Here is a 17,357-nt window from a genome sequence, read left to right as displayed (position 1 = left end):
TGACTATGAAATTTTCCTCTATTACTATATTACTGGAAATTAATTTTCATTTATACTTGTGGCTCTTATACTTGAAAGACTGCTTTAGGACAGTCATGTTAGCAAATAACGTGTAAAACAAATAGGCAGCATGTTAAGTGCAGCACTGTGGTTTGTGACACAGCAAATCACAATAATATCACAGCAGGTAACACGATGTATTTTTGCTTACATGTTAATTTAGTTTTCACTGCCATAGCAGTCCTTCGAGGTCTGCTGAGGCCAGTCTGATTTTCTGCAAAAACACGGAACTCGTATTCTGTAGCCTCTAGTAAACCTCCTGCTGTAAACTGCCTGTCCTTGATGCGTTCTTTATTGCATTTTTTCCAGGTGCTTTCTCCAGACTGGCGATATTCAACCCAATAGCCAAGGATCTCTTTGCCACCGTCACTTTCAGGTCGTTCCCATTCTAATGTAATGCTATCCTTAAATATAGAAGTGATCTCAATTTCTCCAGGTTGGCTTGGTTTGTCTGAAAATTAAAATAGATACAGAAAATAAATTCCTCTCTAAATGTCACTAAGTTGCTCTTCAGAAAATCTGTTAATGCAAACATTTTCTTACCAAATGGATCCTTGCATACCACTGGTTCAGAAGCAGGACTTGCTTCACTTTCACCAATGTCATTTTGAGCAATGATGCGGAATTGATATTCAGCATCTGGAACAAGTCCTGTGACTGTGTACATTGTAGTGGTAATCTGTGTCTTATTATGCCGGACCCATTTTTCTGTGGACGTCTCTCTACGTTCAATGTAGTAGCCAGTTACACGAGAACCACCATCGTCTTTAGGTCTGGACCAGGACAAGTTGACAGAACTCTTTGTAACATCAAGCACTTCAGGTGGGTTGTTTGGAGGCTCTGGAGGATCTGTTAATAATTACAATAATAAAAATAATAGAAATAATAGTGACCTAGCATTAAAACATTTGCATATACTTTTGCACTTTTAGAAGCATAATGTAGTAGTTAATTTTTTTTTCTTTAAATTAAAAGAGGACTTACTTAGAGGTGTCTTTGGTACTGCTGGTTCTTCAGATTTGAGAGATTTGCTAATACCGAAATGGTTTTCAGCAGAAACACGGAAGTGATATTCCACATTTTCTTTGAGCCCTTTCACGACTAGTGATGTCCCTTTTACTCTAGAGTCAACAGTGTACCAGGCAGTCTTCGGTACTTCTCGTCTCTCAACAATATAACCTAGGATATCTGCACCACCATCATCTGTAGGAGGTCTCCAGCTTACTCTGACAGAACGAGCTTGTATATCATCATACTCAAGTGGCCCTTCTGGTGGATTTGGAATGCCAATCACTCTGACTTTAATATACACAGCCTTTTTGCCACACTTGTTTTCAAGTACCAAATCATAGGTGCCTGAATCTTCTCTTTCTGCATCTTTGATCACAAGTTCTGTGTGAGTGTCAGAAGTCGCAATCATGGCCCTCTTGCTGATGTCGTGTCCTTCTTTTGTCCATTTGCATATTGGGATGGGCTTACCCTTAATGGGTATTGTAAGCCTGATAACTCCACCTTGTCTCACCATGAGACCTTCCTGGTATTTTTCGTCAAGTTCGTAGTCAGGATGTTCTGTAAACAAAATTAACATGTCATGCTATATCTGGTTTACAGATTATATCATACCTGCTTCAGGCAAATACTTTTTTAGGACAACTTTGAGAGTTAAGACTTGAAGTGTCTTACCAAGCATTTCTGTTATTTTGACTGTTCCTGGCACTTCAGCAGGTTCTCCTGGCCCACCAGCATTACAGGCTAGCACACGGAATCTGTACTCTGCGCCTTGGGGGAGATGTGTCAGGGTGTATTCACGAATCTTGGTTGGCGTGGTATTGCATTTGGTCCATTCAAATTGATCAACCTTCTGCATCTCAATTAAGTAGCCAGTAACTTTAGAACCGCCTTCGTCTTCTGGTGGACTCCAAGCCAGGGAGACAGATGTTCTTGTAGTGTCAGTGACTCTTGGATTCTGAGGTTTACCTGGAGGAGCTGGAAGAGAAGATCAGATGGGGGGCATGGGATCTTTTTTTTATGAACGTTTAAAAGATGTAACAAATGCTAACTTGCAACATATGATCTGTATTGAGTCTATAGGATTTATACAGAAAAACTTAGAATGAAGGATTTTCGCTAATATTTTCTTGGTTTTCTCCAGTCAGAATCTCATTTGTTAATACACTCAAGACAAATTTCCAAATTAGAAAAATGAGTACATTTTACGAGTGTCATTCCCTTCTGCCATAATGCACTTAATCTGTAGGAAATTACTTACCAATTGGATCTCTGGCAACGGCAGACTTGGAAGAACGGCTGGGTTTCCCAGTGCCTCTGGCATTGATTGCTGTGACTCGGTGTTCATATTCTAATCCTTCAACCAACCCAGTGGAACGGTAACGAGTCATAGTGACTGGAACTTTATTTACACGGATCCATCTATCTGCTCTAATTTCTTTGCGTTCCACAATATAACCAGTAATCTGTGAGTCACCATCATCTTCTGGAGGATACCAGGTTAATGTCATGCCATCTCGAGAGATATCAAACACCTCTGGAGTGCCAGGAGGACCAGGAATACCTGTAAAAACATAACACAGAATTAGTGAAGAAAGCATCAAATGATTCTACACATTAGTAATATGCCACGTATTGTGAATAACAATGTAATATCAATGTCCTATCAAACTCTTTTTATCAGGAGATAAAACTTTACTAAAAGTACTTTACAAACTAGGTCAGTGAAATACTCCTGCTTTTGTAATGGAGTAAAGCAATTTTTAAGGCTAATGGTAGACCAGAGCAGAAAATCCAAGTTTAGCATTGAGGTTCTGTGCAGTGTGTCTGTAATACCTATATAGTTTTAGGGATGGCATTTTTCTCCAGAAATATAACAAGACTACTGTGCATCATGATGTACCATTTTATTTGGCGAAAGGAAGTAGTAACATCTAGAAAAATCTTATCTATGTGTGGATATATAAGCCCATTTAAAGATATATTTTTATTTTTAGAGGTAGAGGATAAGCAAAAATTCAGACTTACGGATTCTGCTCTTGCATTCTATAATGTCAGACTGCAGGTAAGATCCGATTCCAAAGCGGTTTGTAGCAGCCACACGGAACACGTATTCTGCACCTTCAACAAGTCTGGTGAACTTAAACGTTGTCCTGGTTACTGACTCTGAAACTGGCAGCCATCCAGGGCGGTGAGCATCACGCTGTTCTACCACATAGCCACTAAGGGTAGCTCCACCATCCAGCTCAGGTGGCTCCCAGGAGATGGTTACATAATTTGAATCAATTTCATCAATTCGGATAGGTCCAACAGGTGGTCCAGGTTTATCTAGAAAAAAAGAAAATTAAAAGACGAAAAAAAAGTGGAGAAAAGGAATCATATTGCTGATGTAACAAAGTTCAGATGGAGAAAGCTCATGGATAATTATTTTCATAAATCCTTACCAAGGATTATAACCTTTATTGTATCAGTAACTGTTCCAGTTGTGTTCTTCAGTTCAAGCGTATACTCTCCAGTGTCATGTATGGTGGTCTCACGCACAGTCAGTTTAGCCGTTTTGGCAACAGTCTCCATTTTGACGCGTTCTGATTCTTTTAGTTTAGAACCAGCAAAGAACCAAGATGCAGCTGGAGGTGGTCGCCCTTCAATTGGAATAGCTAACTCAATGGGCTTGCCAGCAGGTACATGAATTGTCTTCTGAGGTATTCCAGCAAAGTCAATTGTTGGTAGAACTAAGAAAAGCAAATCATTGGTATTTTAAATATCCATAAATATCACATTCATTTGGTGTAAGCTTCACCCTGTTATTTTTAACAGTAGGTACCTACCTTTTTGGTCTTGTACTGTCACTGCTGTGACGATCTCTCGTGGTTCTGACACACCCTTCTGATTCTGTGCTCTGACCCTGAACAAGTACTGTTCACCTTCATTGAGAGAGATAATTGTATGCTCGTAGACAGTAGGCTTCAGTGTCACTACCTTCAACCATCTTTCTGTTCCAGCTTTGCTGGCCTCAATAACATAGCCAGTCAATCTGCTGCCACCATCATGTGGTGGTTTCTCCCATGCAAGAGTAACAGTTGATTTAGAGGTGTCAATCACTTCAAGTTTCTGTGGTAGCATGGGGACATCAGATACTAGTACTGCATCAGATGTTTCACAAGCTTCACCAATGCCGTAAATATTTTCTGGTAGTACTCTGAAATAATACAAAGCTCCTTCTAGAAGTCCAGTGACTCTATAAAATGTCTTACTGCATTTAGTAGTGACAGTCTTGTAAGCTCTCATCGAAGCTTCACGTTTCTCAATTAAGTAATTGTTGACTGGGGCTCCCCCATCAATGGTTGGAATATCCCAAGTTAGTGTCACAGAATCTTTTGATACTTCCTTAATTCTCACTGCAGCTGGTGGACCAGGTGTATCTAAAACAAAAAGAAAAAGATTTATTTTTTCCTTTTTGGATCCTTTCCTTTTACAGTCAATGACTGATTCTGCATAAAAAAACAATGCTGGGATTTGATTTATAAACTAGCACAGCTTTAGAAATTACATATTTTCCTTTGGATTAGATTATTTCTCTGACTTACCAAATATTCTCATGTTATTTAAACTGCAAACTTCCTTTGGAAATGAATGACTCTCCTGAGCAACGTGCACTATGAGTGATGTAATGCCCATATACAATTGTAGCAGTACTTACCATACACTTTTACAGAAATGGTTGCAGATTTTTTTCCTGATTGATTTTCAGCCTCAATGATGTATTTTCCAGCATCATACCGATTAACTTTATCCACAATAAGCAGAGTGTAGCTGTCTGTAGTATCAATAATAGCTCGACTTACAAGGTCAACACCCTGCTTGCTCCATGTGATTACAGGAGCAGGTCTGCCAGATACAGAGACCATTAGGCGCAGGGAACCACCAGCTCTGACTGTAACTGTCTTCTTCAGATCATCAGCAAGCTCAAGCTCAGGTATTTCTGATAAAGGGTGTAAGAAACACGGAATTAATTAATCTTTTAGTAGTTCTAAAGGAAAACATAATTATTCCTTAAAACATACATGAAGTCTTCAAATTACCTATTCTTTCCACAGGTTCTATTTCTGCTGATGATTCACTAAATTCACTCATACCGTTCACATTTGTAGCAGCAACTCTGAACTGGTATTTCTGGGTTGTTTTAAGACCAGTTATGGTGAACTCAGCATTCCTTAGAGTGGCAGTTGTATGTGGTCGATACCACTGTTCAGTACCTTCTTCTTTCATTTCAAGAACATAGCCTAAGATGTCAGCACCGCCGTCATATGTGGGCTTTGACCATGCTAAACTTATGCTGTGCTTAGTAGTATCCACAACTCTTGGAGCTGAAGGTGGTGCAGGAGTATCTTGGAAAAAAGAAGAAAACACATTTCACATTAGTGCAGAAAATATTTTACAGTTAAAAACACTTTCTAAATAGCTAATGCCAGGAAATGCGTTTAAAATTAACTGCTTTTAAGTGTAGTCTAATACTAGCTAGTTCAGCGACATCGTATGTGGTTTTGTCATCTTAGTCAAAGTATCAGCATGGGTTTATGCTCCATTACAAGTAAATATTAAAGTATGTTTTAAATGTGGTAACTTACATGATGGTTCTTTACATAACATGTATTGTGAAGCTTCACTAGGCTCACTGTTCCCAGCAGCATTCACTGCAGTGACACGAAACTGGTACTGGCTGCCTTCCATGAGACCAGTGACTTTCAGTCTGGTATCATAAACAGTGTAATCTCTGTTCACTCGTGTCCAGCGCAGACTTTTCCTTTCACGTTTGTCCACAAGATAGTCCTTAATCTCACTGCCACCGTCTGATTCTGGTTTCGTCCACTGAATAATGATATGTTCCTTGCCGACACTCACTTCTTCAGGAGCACCAGGCTGTGTTGGGATAGCTGGTTTTTTTTTTTAAAGGTGAAAAAAAAAATTATTTAACAAATTGTTTATCTAAGAGAAATATTCCACAAATTCTGATGCAGAATGGAAGGTAGTAACACTCACTGAAAGCATTCCTGGCAATCACAGGTTCTGTTTCAAGTGGAACACCTGGTCCATATTTGTTGACTGCTCTCACACGGAAAATGTATTCATTATTTTTAATAAGTTTTGTTACCACACATGATAAAGTCTGGCATTCAGCCTCAACAATAACCCAGTGAAGTCTACTGGTTTCACGCCTTTCTACAATATAGTGAGTGATTTGTGCACCTCCATCTTCCTCAGGAATCTTCCATGCCAGAGTACATTTCTCTTCTGTTACTCTGCTAACGGTGATTTTGCCTGCGCATGGACCTGGTGAATCTGGGTAGAGAGGAAAATAAGTGTTATTAGCAGCTAAGGAAAAGCGTCTCACTCTTACTTAAAAGAATGTGGGTTTTTTAGTTTACTAAGTATGAATATTAATCATGGGATACATACCAAGCACTTTGACAAGAACAGAAATTTGTTTCATCCCACTGGCGTTTTTAACTGTTAGAGTATATTTTCCACTATCACTTCTGTCACAGAACTTGATAATTGCAATGGCTCGTTTGCTGGTGTATTGCAGAGATATCTTTTCACATAGCTCCAATTCCCTGTCACCTTTGGACCAGAAGACTTTTGGTTCTGGTTTCCCACCAATGGCCGCATCGAGAACAAGATCCGATCCAGCCCTAATGGTGACAACTTCTCCCTGCAGTCTGGCATCGAGTTCAGCCTTTGGAGGTGCTGTCATAAGGAAAAAGAGATTACAAACAAATTACATGACAGTACTAAGAACTGTATGTTTTTAATTGTTCCAAATGAATATTTCTTACAGTATTCATCTTTGCAAATGACAGCACCAGTCGATTCAGATCCTTTGCTAATAACACCAGCAGCATTCTTTGCTAGTACACGGAATTCGTATGCTTCATCTTCACTAAGAGCTGTCACAGTAAAAAAGTTTTCTGAGACAATGGTATAGTTGCATTTCAGCCAGCGTCCATCACCAGATTTGTTATATGGTTTGCGCTCTATAATATATCCAATAATTTTGCTTCCACCATCATAAAGGGGTGCTGACCAGCTCAGCGACACTGTAGATCTGGTGACATCTGTTACTTCTGGTCTTCCTGGTGGATCTGGAGGAATAAAACAGAAAAATGAGAGATGCAATTCTATTTTAGCGTAAATGACAGCATAACTCTAACTGTAATACTTACCAACTGGATTTTGAGCCACTACAGGTCTGGAAGCTTCACTGGCTTTGCTAACACCTGCAGCATTTAGAGCATAGGTTCTGAATTGGTATTCTAGGCCTTCCACCAATCCCGTGACTTTGTAGTTGCATTCACAGCATGGCACTTTGTTTTCCTTCACCCAAAGGATGGTGTTGCGCTCCTTCTTTTCAACCCAGTATCCAATAACTTTGCTGCCACCATCATGATAGGGTTCTTCCCAGCGAATGGCCATGGCGGTTGCAGATACAGAATAGACTTCTGGCCTTGAAGGTGGGCTTGGTGGGACTAAACACAAAAAAGATGGGGAGGAAAATGTTAGTTATTACAAATACCTCAGTCAGAGAAAGAGAACAAATTTTGAAAAGTGTTTCACTTACCAAATGGATGCTCAGCAACTATTGTTTTTGATTCAAGGGGTTTGCTGACACCAAATCTGTTTTCTGAGCTTACTCGGAAACTGTACTCCTGGTATTTTGTGAGATGAGTGACTTTGATCTGTGTACGTTTCACACTGGAATTTACCAGCTGCCATGCTGTTGTGCCAGATTCACGTTTCTCTACAATGTAGTTCGTAATGTCACTGCCACCATCATCTTCAGGTTCTTTCCAGGTCAACACACAGGATTCAGCAGAGACAGATGATATTTCAATTGGGCCAGTGACAGGACCTGGTCTTCCTATGACTACCACTGTGACAGTAAATGTTTTCACACCAGCAGTGTTTTCAAGTGTGAGGTAGTATTTACCAGAGTCACCTCTCATACTGTCCTTTACAATCAGTGTGGTTCTGTCTTTTGTTGTCTTGATGGTCACTCTCTCGGTTTCCTTCAGCCTCATCTCTTCAAGTTTCCATGTCACTTTTGGAGCCGGGCGCCCACTGATTGGTATATCAATAGTAAAGGTGCCTCCAGCCTTGCATGTTATGAGCTGTCTGCTTATTTCGCTGAGATCTGCTGTTGGTTCAATCTGTGGCTCCTTAATAATAACAGAAGAGAAAGCTTCTCTTGGCTCACTGTAGCCAGCATCATTCTTTGCCTTGACCCGGAACTCATATTCAGTGTTCTCCACAAGGCCTTCAACAGTGAAAGTAAGTTGTTTGGTTTGTCCAGCTTCAATCCAGGAGTCAGATCCTTTCTGTTTCATTTCAAGAAGGTATCCAGTAACACGGCTACCACCATCATGATCAGGTTTAAGCCAAGCTAAAACTACAGAAGATTTGGTTGTATCAACAATATCTAGTCTCTTAGGTGGAGCAGGTTCTTCTGTGGCTACAACTGGTTCTGTTAATTCACAGGGTTCACCTACACCGTATTCATTTTCTGCTGACACTCGGTAGAAATACGGCACACCTTCTGCCAGATCAGTGACCTTAAAGATTTGTCGAGTGCATTTTGAACTCACCACTTGCCAGCTACGACGACTTGCTTCCCGTTTTTCCACAATGTAGTGATGGATACGTGAACCTCCATCCAGAACAGGAGCATCCCACATTAAAGTAATAGATCCTCGAGTCACATCTTTAAATGTAATAGGACCTGGTGGACCAGGTGTGTCTAAAACCTTGACAGTGAATGTGATAGACTTACTTCCACTGTTGTTTTCCACAGTAAAGACATACTTGCCAGCATCATTTCTATTGCATTCCTCCACAGTCAGTGTGCTGAACGAATCGGTTGTTTGAATGTCAGCACGCAAACTAAGATTAGCATCTGCTTTGGACCACACAGCAGTAGGAACAGGTCTTCCAGAGAAGGCAATAAATAGACGAATGCTTGCACCTGCTCTTACAATATGAGTCTGCTTGAAGTTTGCATCAATATCAATTTCAGGTGCAGAAAGCCTGTCCACGGTTTGGACTGAAGCAGGAACTTCACAACTTTCTCCTTTGCCAACACCATTGACAGCACTAACTCTGAATTTATAGTGTTCTCCTGCCTCCAAATCAACAACAGTATATTTAGTAGCAAGAACAGTCTCTGCATTGACTTTCTGCCATGCTTCAAGATCAGCTTTGCACATCTCAATGATGTACCCAATTATTTCCATGCCTCCATCAAAAACTGGCTTGGTCCACTCTAAGCTTACACTAGTCTTCGATGTATCTGTCACCTTTACAACATTAGGAGCACTTGGTGGGCTGACTGGTTCCCTACATTTAATCAGCTTTGAAACGTCACTTGGAGGTCCAACTCCTGCAGCATTTTCAGCCATGACATGGAATTCATACTCATTGCCTTCAATAAGGCCAGTTACTCTGTATCTGTTCTCAGTAATGGGCCTCTTACTGGATACTTTAACCCAGCGCATGCTCTTCTTTTCTCTCCTTTCTAGGATATACTCATTTATCTCGCTTCCACCATCTGATTTTGGTCTTGCCCATGTGAGTGTGATACTGTCTCCTGTTACATTGGTAGGCTCTGGAGTTCCTGGTGCATCAGGGAGAGCTAAAAAAAGAAAAATGTCATTAGAAAAACAAGATGGTAACTCCACAGTTATTTCTACAGAATGAGGTGGAAACTTACTGTAAGGTATTTGTGCAGTAACTGGATCAGACTCCAATGGTCTGCCAACTCCAAATTTGTTCACTGCAGAGACACGGAACTGGTACTCATTGCCCTTAATTAATTTAAGTGCAGTGTAGCTGCAAGCTTCACATTTATCTTCAACTAAGGCCCAAGCAATCCTGCTGGTTTCACGTTTTTCAATTATGTAGTGTGAAATAGAAGCACAACCATCATTAGCCGGAGGGTCCCACCATAATGTGACTTTTTCTCCAGTAATGTTTGTGAACCGTATTGGTCCACCAACTTTTCCTGGTGTGTCTGCAATTTTAAAGGTTCAGAATTATAATTTGCTGGCACTGAGAATAAAATATTATTTTAAAAGAGCATGCTAAAAGTGTTTGGTGCAGTACCTTGTACTCTGAAGGTAATATCTTCTCGTTTAGTGCCTGATGCGTTTTTGGCTTCTACTGTGTACACTCCACGATGATCCCGGGTGGCATCTCTAATGAAGATTGTACTATATCCAATAGCTGTAGTTATTTCTATATTAATTATTTTCTCAATCTCCTTACCATCCTTAAACCATGTCACCTTAGGTACTGGACGTCCTTTGATTAGAGCTTTAAGTCTAATGCTCTCTCCAGCTTTAACAGTAAGGCCTTCAAAGTGCTCAGGGCCAAATTCAATTGTTGGAGCAACTAAAAAAAAGGAAAATATAATTAAATTCCCATATAGCTAAGTATTTTTTCCTGACAGTCTTTTAAATGTACTACTTATAAAAGATTGTTATATATAGAATTCTTTCACTTAGAAAATGGCATTCTCTAAAAAGCAGTTATTATATATGATAAACTTGTTTCTCCTGTAAGCACACAGTGCATCATATTAAAATAGGTGAAAGGCACCATTAATATATGCTGTTACAGTATGCCAAGCTACCTGAGGCACATTTTCATTTCTAAATGATTCAGTGCATCAGAATATTACAGTTTGATTTCTTTCCAACTTTGGTGCTGCTACTTATCCAACACAAATGTAGAGTGCCATGCCTTTCAGCAATTGATTATGTATGTCTGCAGATTTAGGTCTTTAATTTAGACCCTCACACCTTGGAGTACAAAGAGTAACATTCTGAGTTGACTGGAAGGACCTCAGTCACACGTTCTTCCCCCCTTGGCCTCCCATTTCCAATCAGTACAGCCAGACACTCTAACTGACTCCAGTACCCAAATACAAGCACATTAAGAAATAATTCTTACCGTTTTCATCTCTGGTCATGATATAGCCTGAAGACTGTGAAGGTGGGCTGATTGTACCAACAGCGTTTCTTGCAAGCACTCTGAATTCGTATCGGTCACCAGAACTGAGTCCTGTAACTGTATATTGGCATTCACTGACATCAGTAAAGTTACATCTGAGCCAGCGGTCTTCACTTCCTTGCCGTTTCTCAATGCTGTAGGCCACAATCTTACTGCCTCCATCACGCAGTGGTGGAGTCCATTTAAGGGTGACTGTTTCCCTGGTGACATCAATGTAATCTGGAGTACCAGGTGGGTCTGAAAGGAAAATAATGAAAATTTATTTTTATTACTGCTCACCATAGTCTACAAGACTAGAATTTTCTTGGATGAGTGATTGATTATTCACTCACCCACTGGAGAGACTGCCAAAGTAAATTTGCTTGGCTCACTAGCTCGGCTTAGACCTGCAGTGTTTTCGGCATATACTTGGAACTGGTAATCCAGGCCCTCAAGCAGTCCGGTGATCCTGTATTCTCTGCTAGATATTAATGCAACATTAACCTTCTGCCACAAAATACTGTTTCTTTCCTTCTTTTCAACGTGGTATCCAATAATCTCTGAACCACCATCATAAACGGGAGCATCCCAAGATATGGTCATTCCATCAGCGGTTATATTGTATACAACAGGCTTGCCCGGGGCACCTGGTGGTCTAAACTGATGCTTTGCCACAACATCTGCTGAGACAAGAGGTGGGCTCACTCCGTATCTGTTTTCTGCACGAACTCTAAACTGATATTCAGTGTCTTTAACAAGGTTTGGTACTTTGAAAGTTGTTCTTGCAGCACTCGAACACACCAGCTTCCAGTTCATTTGTGAAGTTTCTCTCTTCTCAATACTGTAGCCAGTAATTTCTCCTCTGCCATCATCTTCAGGAGCTTCCCATGACAAAACTACACTATCTGCTTTGATTTCATCCAGTCTTAAAGGTCCTTTTGGCTTAGATGGAGGGCCAAGAGTGATGACAGTAATTGTGAATGTTTTTCTGCAGACTACATTGTCAAGAATTAGAGTATATTTGCCACCATGCTCCTTTTTCACGTTCTTGATGCTTAAGCTTATCTTGTTTTCAGTTTTCTTGAAACGAAGATGTTCAGTTTCTTTAAGAGGGAGGTTGTCCTTGAGCCAGCTCATTGATGGCTTAGGTTTACTTTTATAGGGCAATTCAATGTGCAGGTTATGTCCAATTCTTACTGCAATTTGACCTCCAGGAATATCGGAAAGGTCAGCTTCAGGTGTTATTATATGTTCTTTCACTGTAATGGGTCCAACAGTAACACCATCACTCCTGCCTTTTTCATTTTTAGCAAAGAGTCTGAATTCCATGACAGAAAGTTCTTTAAGTTTTTCAACTTCAAATTCACAGCTCTTGCTTGTGCCTGCATATGTCCATTCTTTTTCTTCCTGCAGTTTCTTTTCAATAATATAGTCCGATATAATGCTACCACCATCATAGTCAGGTTTGCTCCACTGCAGTTTAACAGAAGTCTTTGTAGAATCTTTCATGGCTAAGTCTTTTACAGGTCCAGGTAAGTCTGCAGCTTTCACTGGTTCAGATGTCTCACAAGGTTCACCCAGTCCAATTTCATTTTCAGCAAGAACACGGAAGAAGAATGCAGTCTTCTCTGACAGGTTAGTTAGCTTAAAGGTGGTATGAGGACACTTTGTTGTCACAGTTGACCAGGCCCTCTTTGTAGCATCTCTTTTTTCAACAACATAATTTGTTATTTCAGAACCACCATTAATGAGAGGTGGCTCCCATACCAGTGTCACTGTGCCACGAGAAACATGCTTAAGCTGAAGCTTCTGGCAGGCAGATGGTGTGTCAAGTACTTTTACATTCACAAATGATGATTTCACTTCTCCAACTCCATTTTCAATTGTAAGAACATATTTTCCTGTATCATTTCGGGTAACCTGAGGAATAGTAAGCAGTGTAGATGATTCTGTGTTCTGGATGATATATCTTTCATCAGTCCCAAGATTCTTGTCACCCTTTCTCCATGTGACTGTTGGAGGAGGTCTTCCTTTGAATGGAATCATTATTTGCACATCTTCACCTGCTTTAGCAACAATAGAGGTCCGGAGAGCAACATCCAGATCAATCTCTGGTGCCACTGTGGAAATAAGTAAAAATTTACAGTGCATACTTGGAATATAAGAAATACTTTGGGAAAAAAAAAACACAGAAAAATGATAAATCACTGGAAAGTACAGTACCAAGAATATCTTTAGCTTGAACGGGTTCCGTCATTTCAATAGGCTCTCCTTGTCCAGCACAATTTATAGCAGACACGCGGAAATAATAATTAACACTTGGCTGAAGGTGGGATACAACATACTCAGTTGTTCTCACTTCTCCCTTAGTACTGACTACAGTCCATTCTTGTTCTTCACCTTCTCTTTTCTCCACCACGTAGCTGGTAATTGGACTTCCTCCATCATAAGCAGGTTTAATCCAGCCAAGGGTGACAGATGTCTTGGTTGTATCTACAACCTTCAGCTTTGTTGGTGAGCCTGGCTTATCTGTAAGTGATAGTTTACAGGGGAAAAAAATAAATCAGAAGCCATATTTACAATTAATCATAAAGAGGAACAAAATCTGCCCTCAGTTACATTGGTGCACTCCCATCCTAATTCCCGTCCATTGATTTCTAACCAATTAGAAATACTGCACATTGTATCTTACCAACAGGATCTGTGGCTTTGTAGAAATCAGAAGCTTCAGAGAACGGACCTTGTCCAGCTGCATTGACAGCACAAACTCGGAAATGATATTCGCTGTTTTCAGTCAGACCTGTTACTTTCTGTCTGGTGTCCCGAATGGTTTCTTTAGTAACCTTGAACCAATTCAGACTCTTCTTGTCACGCTTCTCAAGAAAATATCCTGATATTTCACTGCCTCCATCAACAGTGGGCCTGTTCCAGACAACGGTCATAGAATTCTTGGTTATCATTGTGACTTCTGGTACACTAGGTGGTCCAGGTGTAACTGAGTAAAAAAAAAAAAAGTATGTCAGTAGATCAGTACTACTTACAAATAATACACAAGATGATTCAGTTGCCTAAGTTATTTTACATGTTTCTTACCAAATGAATTTTTGGCTATAACAGGTTCAGACTCCAGTGAATCACCAACTCCAAACTTGTTCACACCACGGACACGGAACACATATTCATTTCCTTTGATGAGTTTTGTTGTAGTTATGATACACCCCTCCAGTTTTTCAGAAATCAAAGACCATACAACCCGACTTGTCTCCCGCTTTTCAACAACATAGTGTGTTACAGGTGCCCCACCATCATCTGCTGGTGGGTCCCACATTATTGTAATCTTTTCAGCAGTGACTGTCTTAAACTGTATAGGTCCACTTGGGGGTCCTGGCTTGTCTGTAGAAGGCAGAAGAAAGAAGGTGTTAAGTATTTATTACTGAATTATTGTTTAATAGTATAATACAGTCATATCTCAAGACATACCAAGTATCTGTACTCTAACATGGGCTGATGCTGAACCCATGGCATTCTTCAGTTTTAGTTCATAGGTGCCACTGTTGAGTCGAGTTGCATCCTTGATGAGTATAGAAGCAAATTCTGTTGTGTTTTCAATAGACACTAGTGCACTGGTTTGTAACTCATTGCCATTTTTGAACCATTCAATTGTGGGTATAGGCTTGCCTGAGATGCCTAATTTTAGCTTAACTGAAGTTCCTGCTTTATATTTCACCACTTCTGTATATTCTGGTGGCACATCAATTGCAGGTGCACCTTAAAAAAAATAAGAAAAAGTTAAAAACATACTTATTTTAGACTTGTATTTAATAAAACCGAAAATAATAGTACTTTACTTAAGCTAATAATTACAGGCATGTTATAAATACAGATCACAGCAAAGACAGCATGTATAACTTAAATCATAAACCTAGAACAAGTAAAACTAATCCTACCAAGAAAAGGCAACCACATGTATAAATATAACCACTTTGGCCATGAGGCATGGGCAGACTTCTGTTTCTCAGAGAATAAAGATACCATAAGACTTTAAAAATGCAGATACAGCCAAAGATGTTCATTGCAATCATGCCCAAATAGCTCACAGTCATTCAAGCTTATTGAATCAATCACTATAAACTGGCCTTCCATATTTAAAAGACTGGTTCTACAAAACAGTATCGCCTTTAAGGTTCCTAGTACCACAAAATGCTACTGTTATATAATTGCAAAACACTTACCATATGTATCAACACATGTGATAGGACCCACAACATCTGAGGGATTACTAATGGAACCAACGGCATTCTTAGCAAAGACCCGGAATTCATACCGGGAATTCTGTGTCAGACCAGATACAGTGAACTGAGTCTCAATAACATTGGTGAAGCTAGCTTTTGTCCATCTGCCATCCGGAAGATCACGTTTTTCTACGATGTATCCAGTGATCTTGCTACCACCATCAAATGCTGGCTTCTGCCATGACAGTGTGATAGCAGTCTTGGAGATATCTGACACACGAATGTTTCTTGGTGGTTCTGCAGTAGGAAACATAAGGGTATTGCTAATGAATAACAGCTGTTTTGGATATTGGCTTACTGTACAGGACAGAATATCATGGGGGAAAAAAAAGTACTACTTAAATGGTTGGACTTCTTTATTTTCTAGGGAATACATACCGCAAGCATCGATTGCAAGGACTGGATCAGAAGGATGACTTGCTTTTCCAATGCCAGCTGCATTTTCTGCATAAACTCTAAATTCATAGATAAGGCCAGCGCTGATGGTGGTCACTTTGAAGTGAGTTGTGCGAATGAGGATCTTGTTAGCCTTCTGCCATAATATGCTATTCCTGTCTTTCATTTCCAGGTGGTATCCAATGACTGCGCTGCCACCATTAGTGACTGGTTCATGCCATCCAACAGTAATACTCTCTCGGGTGACATTCGTGACCCATGGTGTGGAAGGAGGACCAGGGGTAGCTGATGATATCAAAATAAGAGAATAGTTGTTAACAAAACTGCATTTTCAACATCAGAGCATTAAAACATCGAGCTATAGTGTGTCGCATATTACTCACTGTAAGGAAGCTTGACAACCACACATTGTGAGTCTATGTGATCGCTGATGCCAAAGCGGTTCTCAGCTTTGATGCGGAATTGGTATTCTTCTCCTCTTGTGAGCTTCATAACTTTGATAACAGTTCTAGCAACAGTTGCAGACACTTCAGACCAAGCAGCAGTACTTGTTTCTCTTTTCAGTATGATATAGTTGGTAACTTGACTTCCACCATCATATGCTGGCGGCTGCCATCTGAGTGTTACACTCTCTTCAGTGATATCGCTAAGGTCAACAGGACCAACAGGAGGACCTGGTCTATCCAGCACAACAATGTTAACAAATGATTTTGTGGTGCCGCTCGAGTTGGCAGCAGTAATATCATATCTGCCAGCATCAGCAGCCACGCTTTCTTTAAGGTTAATGATGAGACTTTCTGCAGTGGTTTCTGTGTGAAATCTCATGGTAGGTTTCAGTGGAACACCATCTCTAGACAACGTCACCTTTGGCACTGGTTTTCCAGAAACCGGAATTTCAACTTTCAGGTTTGATCCTGCTCGAATATATACAGTGTTATGAGGAAAGCCCTTCATGTCAATCTCAGGAGATTCTGAAAAAGAAAACATTTTCAAACCATTAAAAAATGTTCTCTCTTTTAAAATATGAATCCAATTTAATGTGCATCAAGTTTTGTCTCATGTTAGGAAGCATACCTAATTGTTCTTTAACTGTAACAGGGAGCAGTAGTTCCTTAGGATCACTTAAACCAGCTTGGTTTTCTGCAGACACCCTGAAGAAATAGTCAACATTCTCCTTAAGACCATGAACAACATGATGAGTTGTCTTTACAACTGCACACTTAACCCATTTTTGCTGTCCTTTCTCAAGAGCTTCAATGAGATAGCTCACAATTCTGCTTCCACCATCATGTTCTGGTTTTAGCCATGAAAGAGAAACACTGTCCTTTGTGACATTTGTTACTCCAAGTTTTTCTGGTGGGCTGGGTTTTTCTGAGGAAAAAAGTGCAATAGGTTAAGCAATATAGCAAGTATTTACTTTTTATATTGGCAGTTACACAGGAATGCCATCTGGATTGAGAAAATGTGTTTTTAAAATGAATTTGTATATCAAACATTTTAAGTAAAATGCAAGCAAAATTTAAAATTCAAGCTATAACTTAGCAATTTTTCATTTGT

The 17,357-nt window shown here is 40.0% G+C and overlaps 1 protein-coding gene across 1 annotated transcript in view; it reads right to left on the bottom strand.

Annotated features, from left to right (window-relative positions):
- The window catches only part of LOC137667504 (titin-like), a 245,020-nt gene that overhangs the window by 10,617 nt on the left and 217,046 nt on the right, over positions 1-17,357 (bottom strand). The window contains 28 exon segments of the mRNA XM_068408322.1: positions 212-511; positions 604-909; positions 1,045-1,629; positions 1,744-2,046; positions 2,330-2,632; positions 3,097-3,396; positions 3,513-3,800; positions 3,897-4,490; positions 4,769-5,050; positions 5,151-5,456; positions 5,697-6,002; positions 6,109-6,408; positions 6,526-6,816; positions 6,906-7,211; positions 7,293-7,595; positions 7,688-9,754; positions 9,833-10,132; positions 10,225-10,512; positions 11,074-11,370; positions 11,466-13,232; positions 13,336-13,641; positions 13,805-14,107; positions 14,206-14,505; positions 14,593-14,880; positions 15,345-15,641; positions 15,783-16,085; positions 16,184-16,771; positions 16,875-17,171. Of these exon segments, the coding sequence (XP_068264423.1) occupies positions 212-511; positions 604-909; positions 1,045-1,629; positions 1,744-2,046; positions 2,330-2,632; positions 3,097-3,396; positions 3,513-3,800; positions 3,897-4,490; positions 4,769-5,050; positions 5,151-5,456; positions 5,697-6,002; positions 6,109-6,408; positions 6,526-6,816; positions 6,906-7,211; positions 7,293-7,595; positions 7,688-9,754; positions 9,833-10,132; positions 10,225-10,512; positions 11,074-11,370; positions 11,466-13,232; positions 13,336-13,641; positions 13,805-14,107; positions 14,206-14,505; positions 14,593-14,880; positions 15,345-15,641; positions 15,783-16,085; positions 16,184-16,771; positions 16,875-17,171 (12,474 nt within the window).

This window comes from Nyctibius grandis, chromosome 9 (genome assembly GCF_013368605.1).
Source record: "Nyctibius grandis isolate bNycGra1 chromosome 9, bNycGra1.pri, whole genome shotgun sequence".
Taxonomy (NCBI): Eukaryota; Metazoa; Chordata; class Aves; order Nyctibiiformes; family Nyctibiidae; genus Nyctibius; species Nyctibius grandis.
The sequence above is the reverse complement of the archived record's forward strand: the minus strand, read 5'-3'. Positions and strand labels throughout refer to the sequence as shown.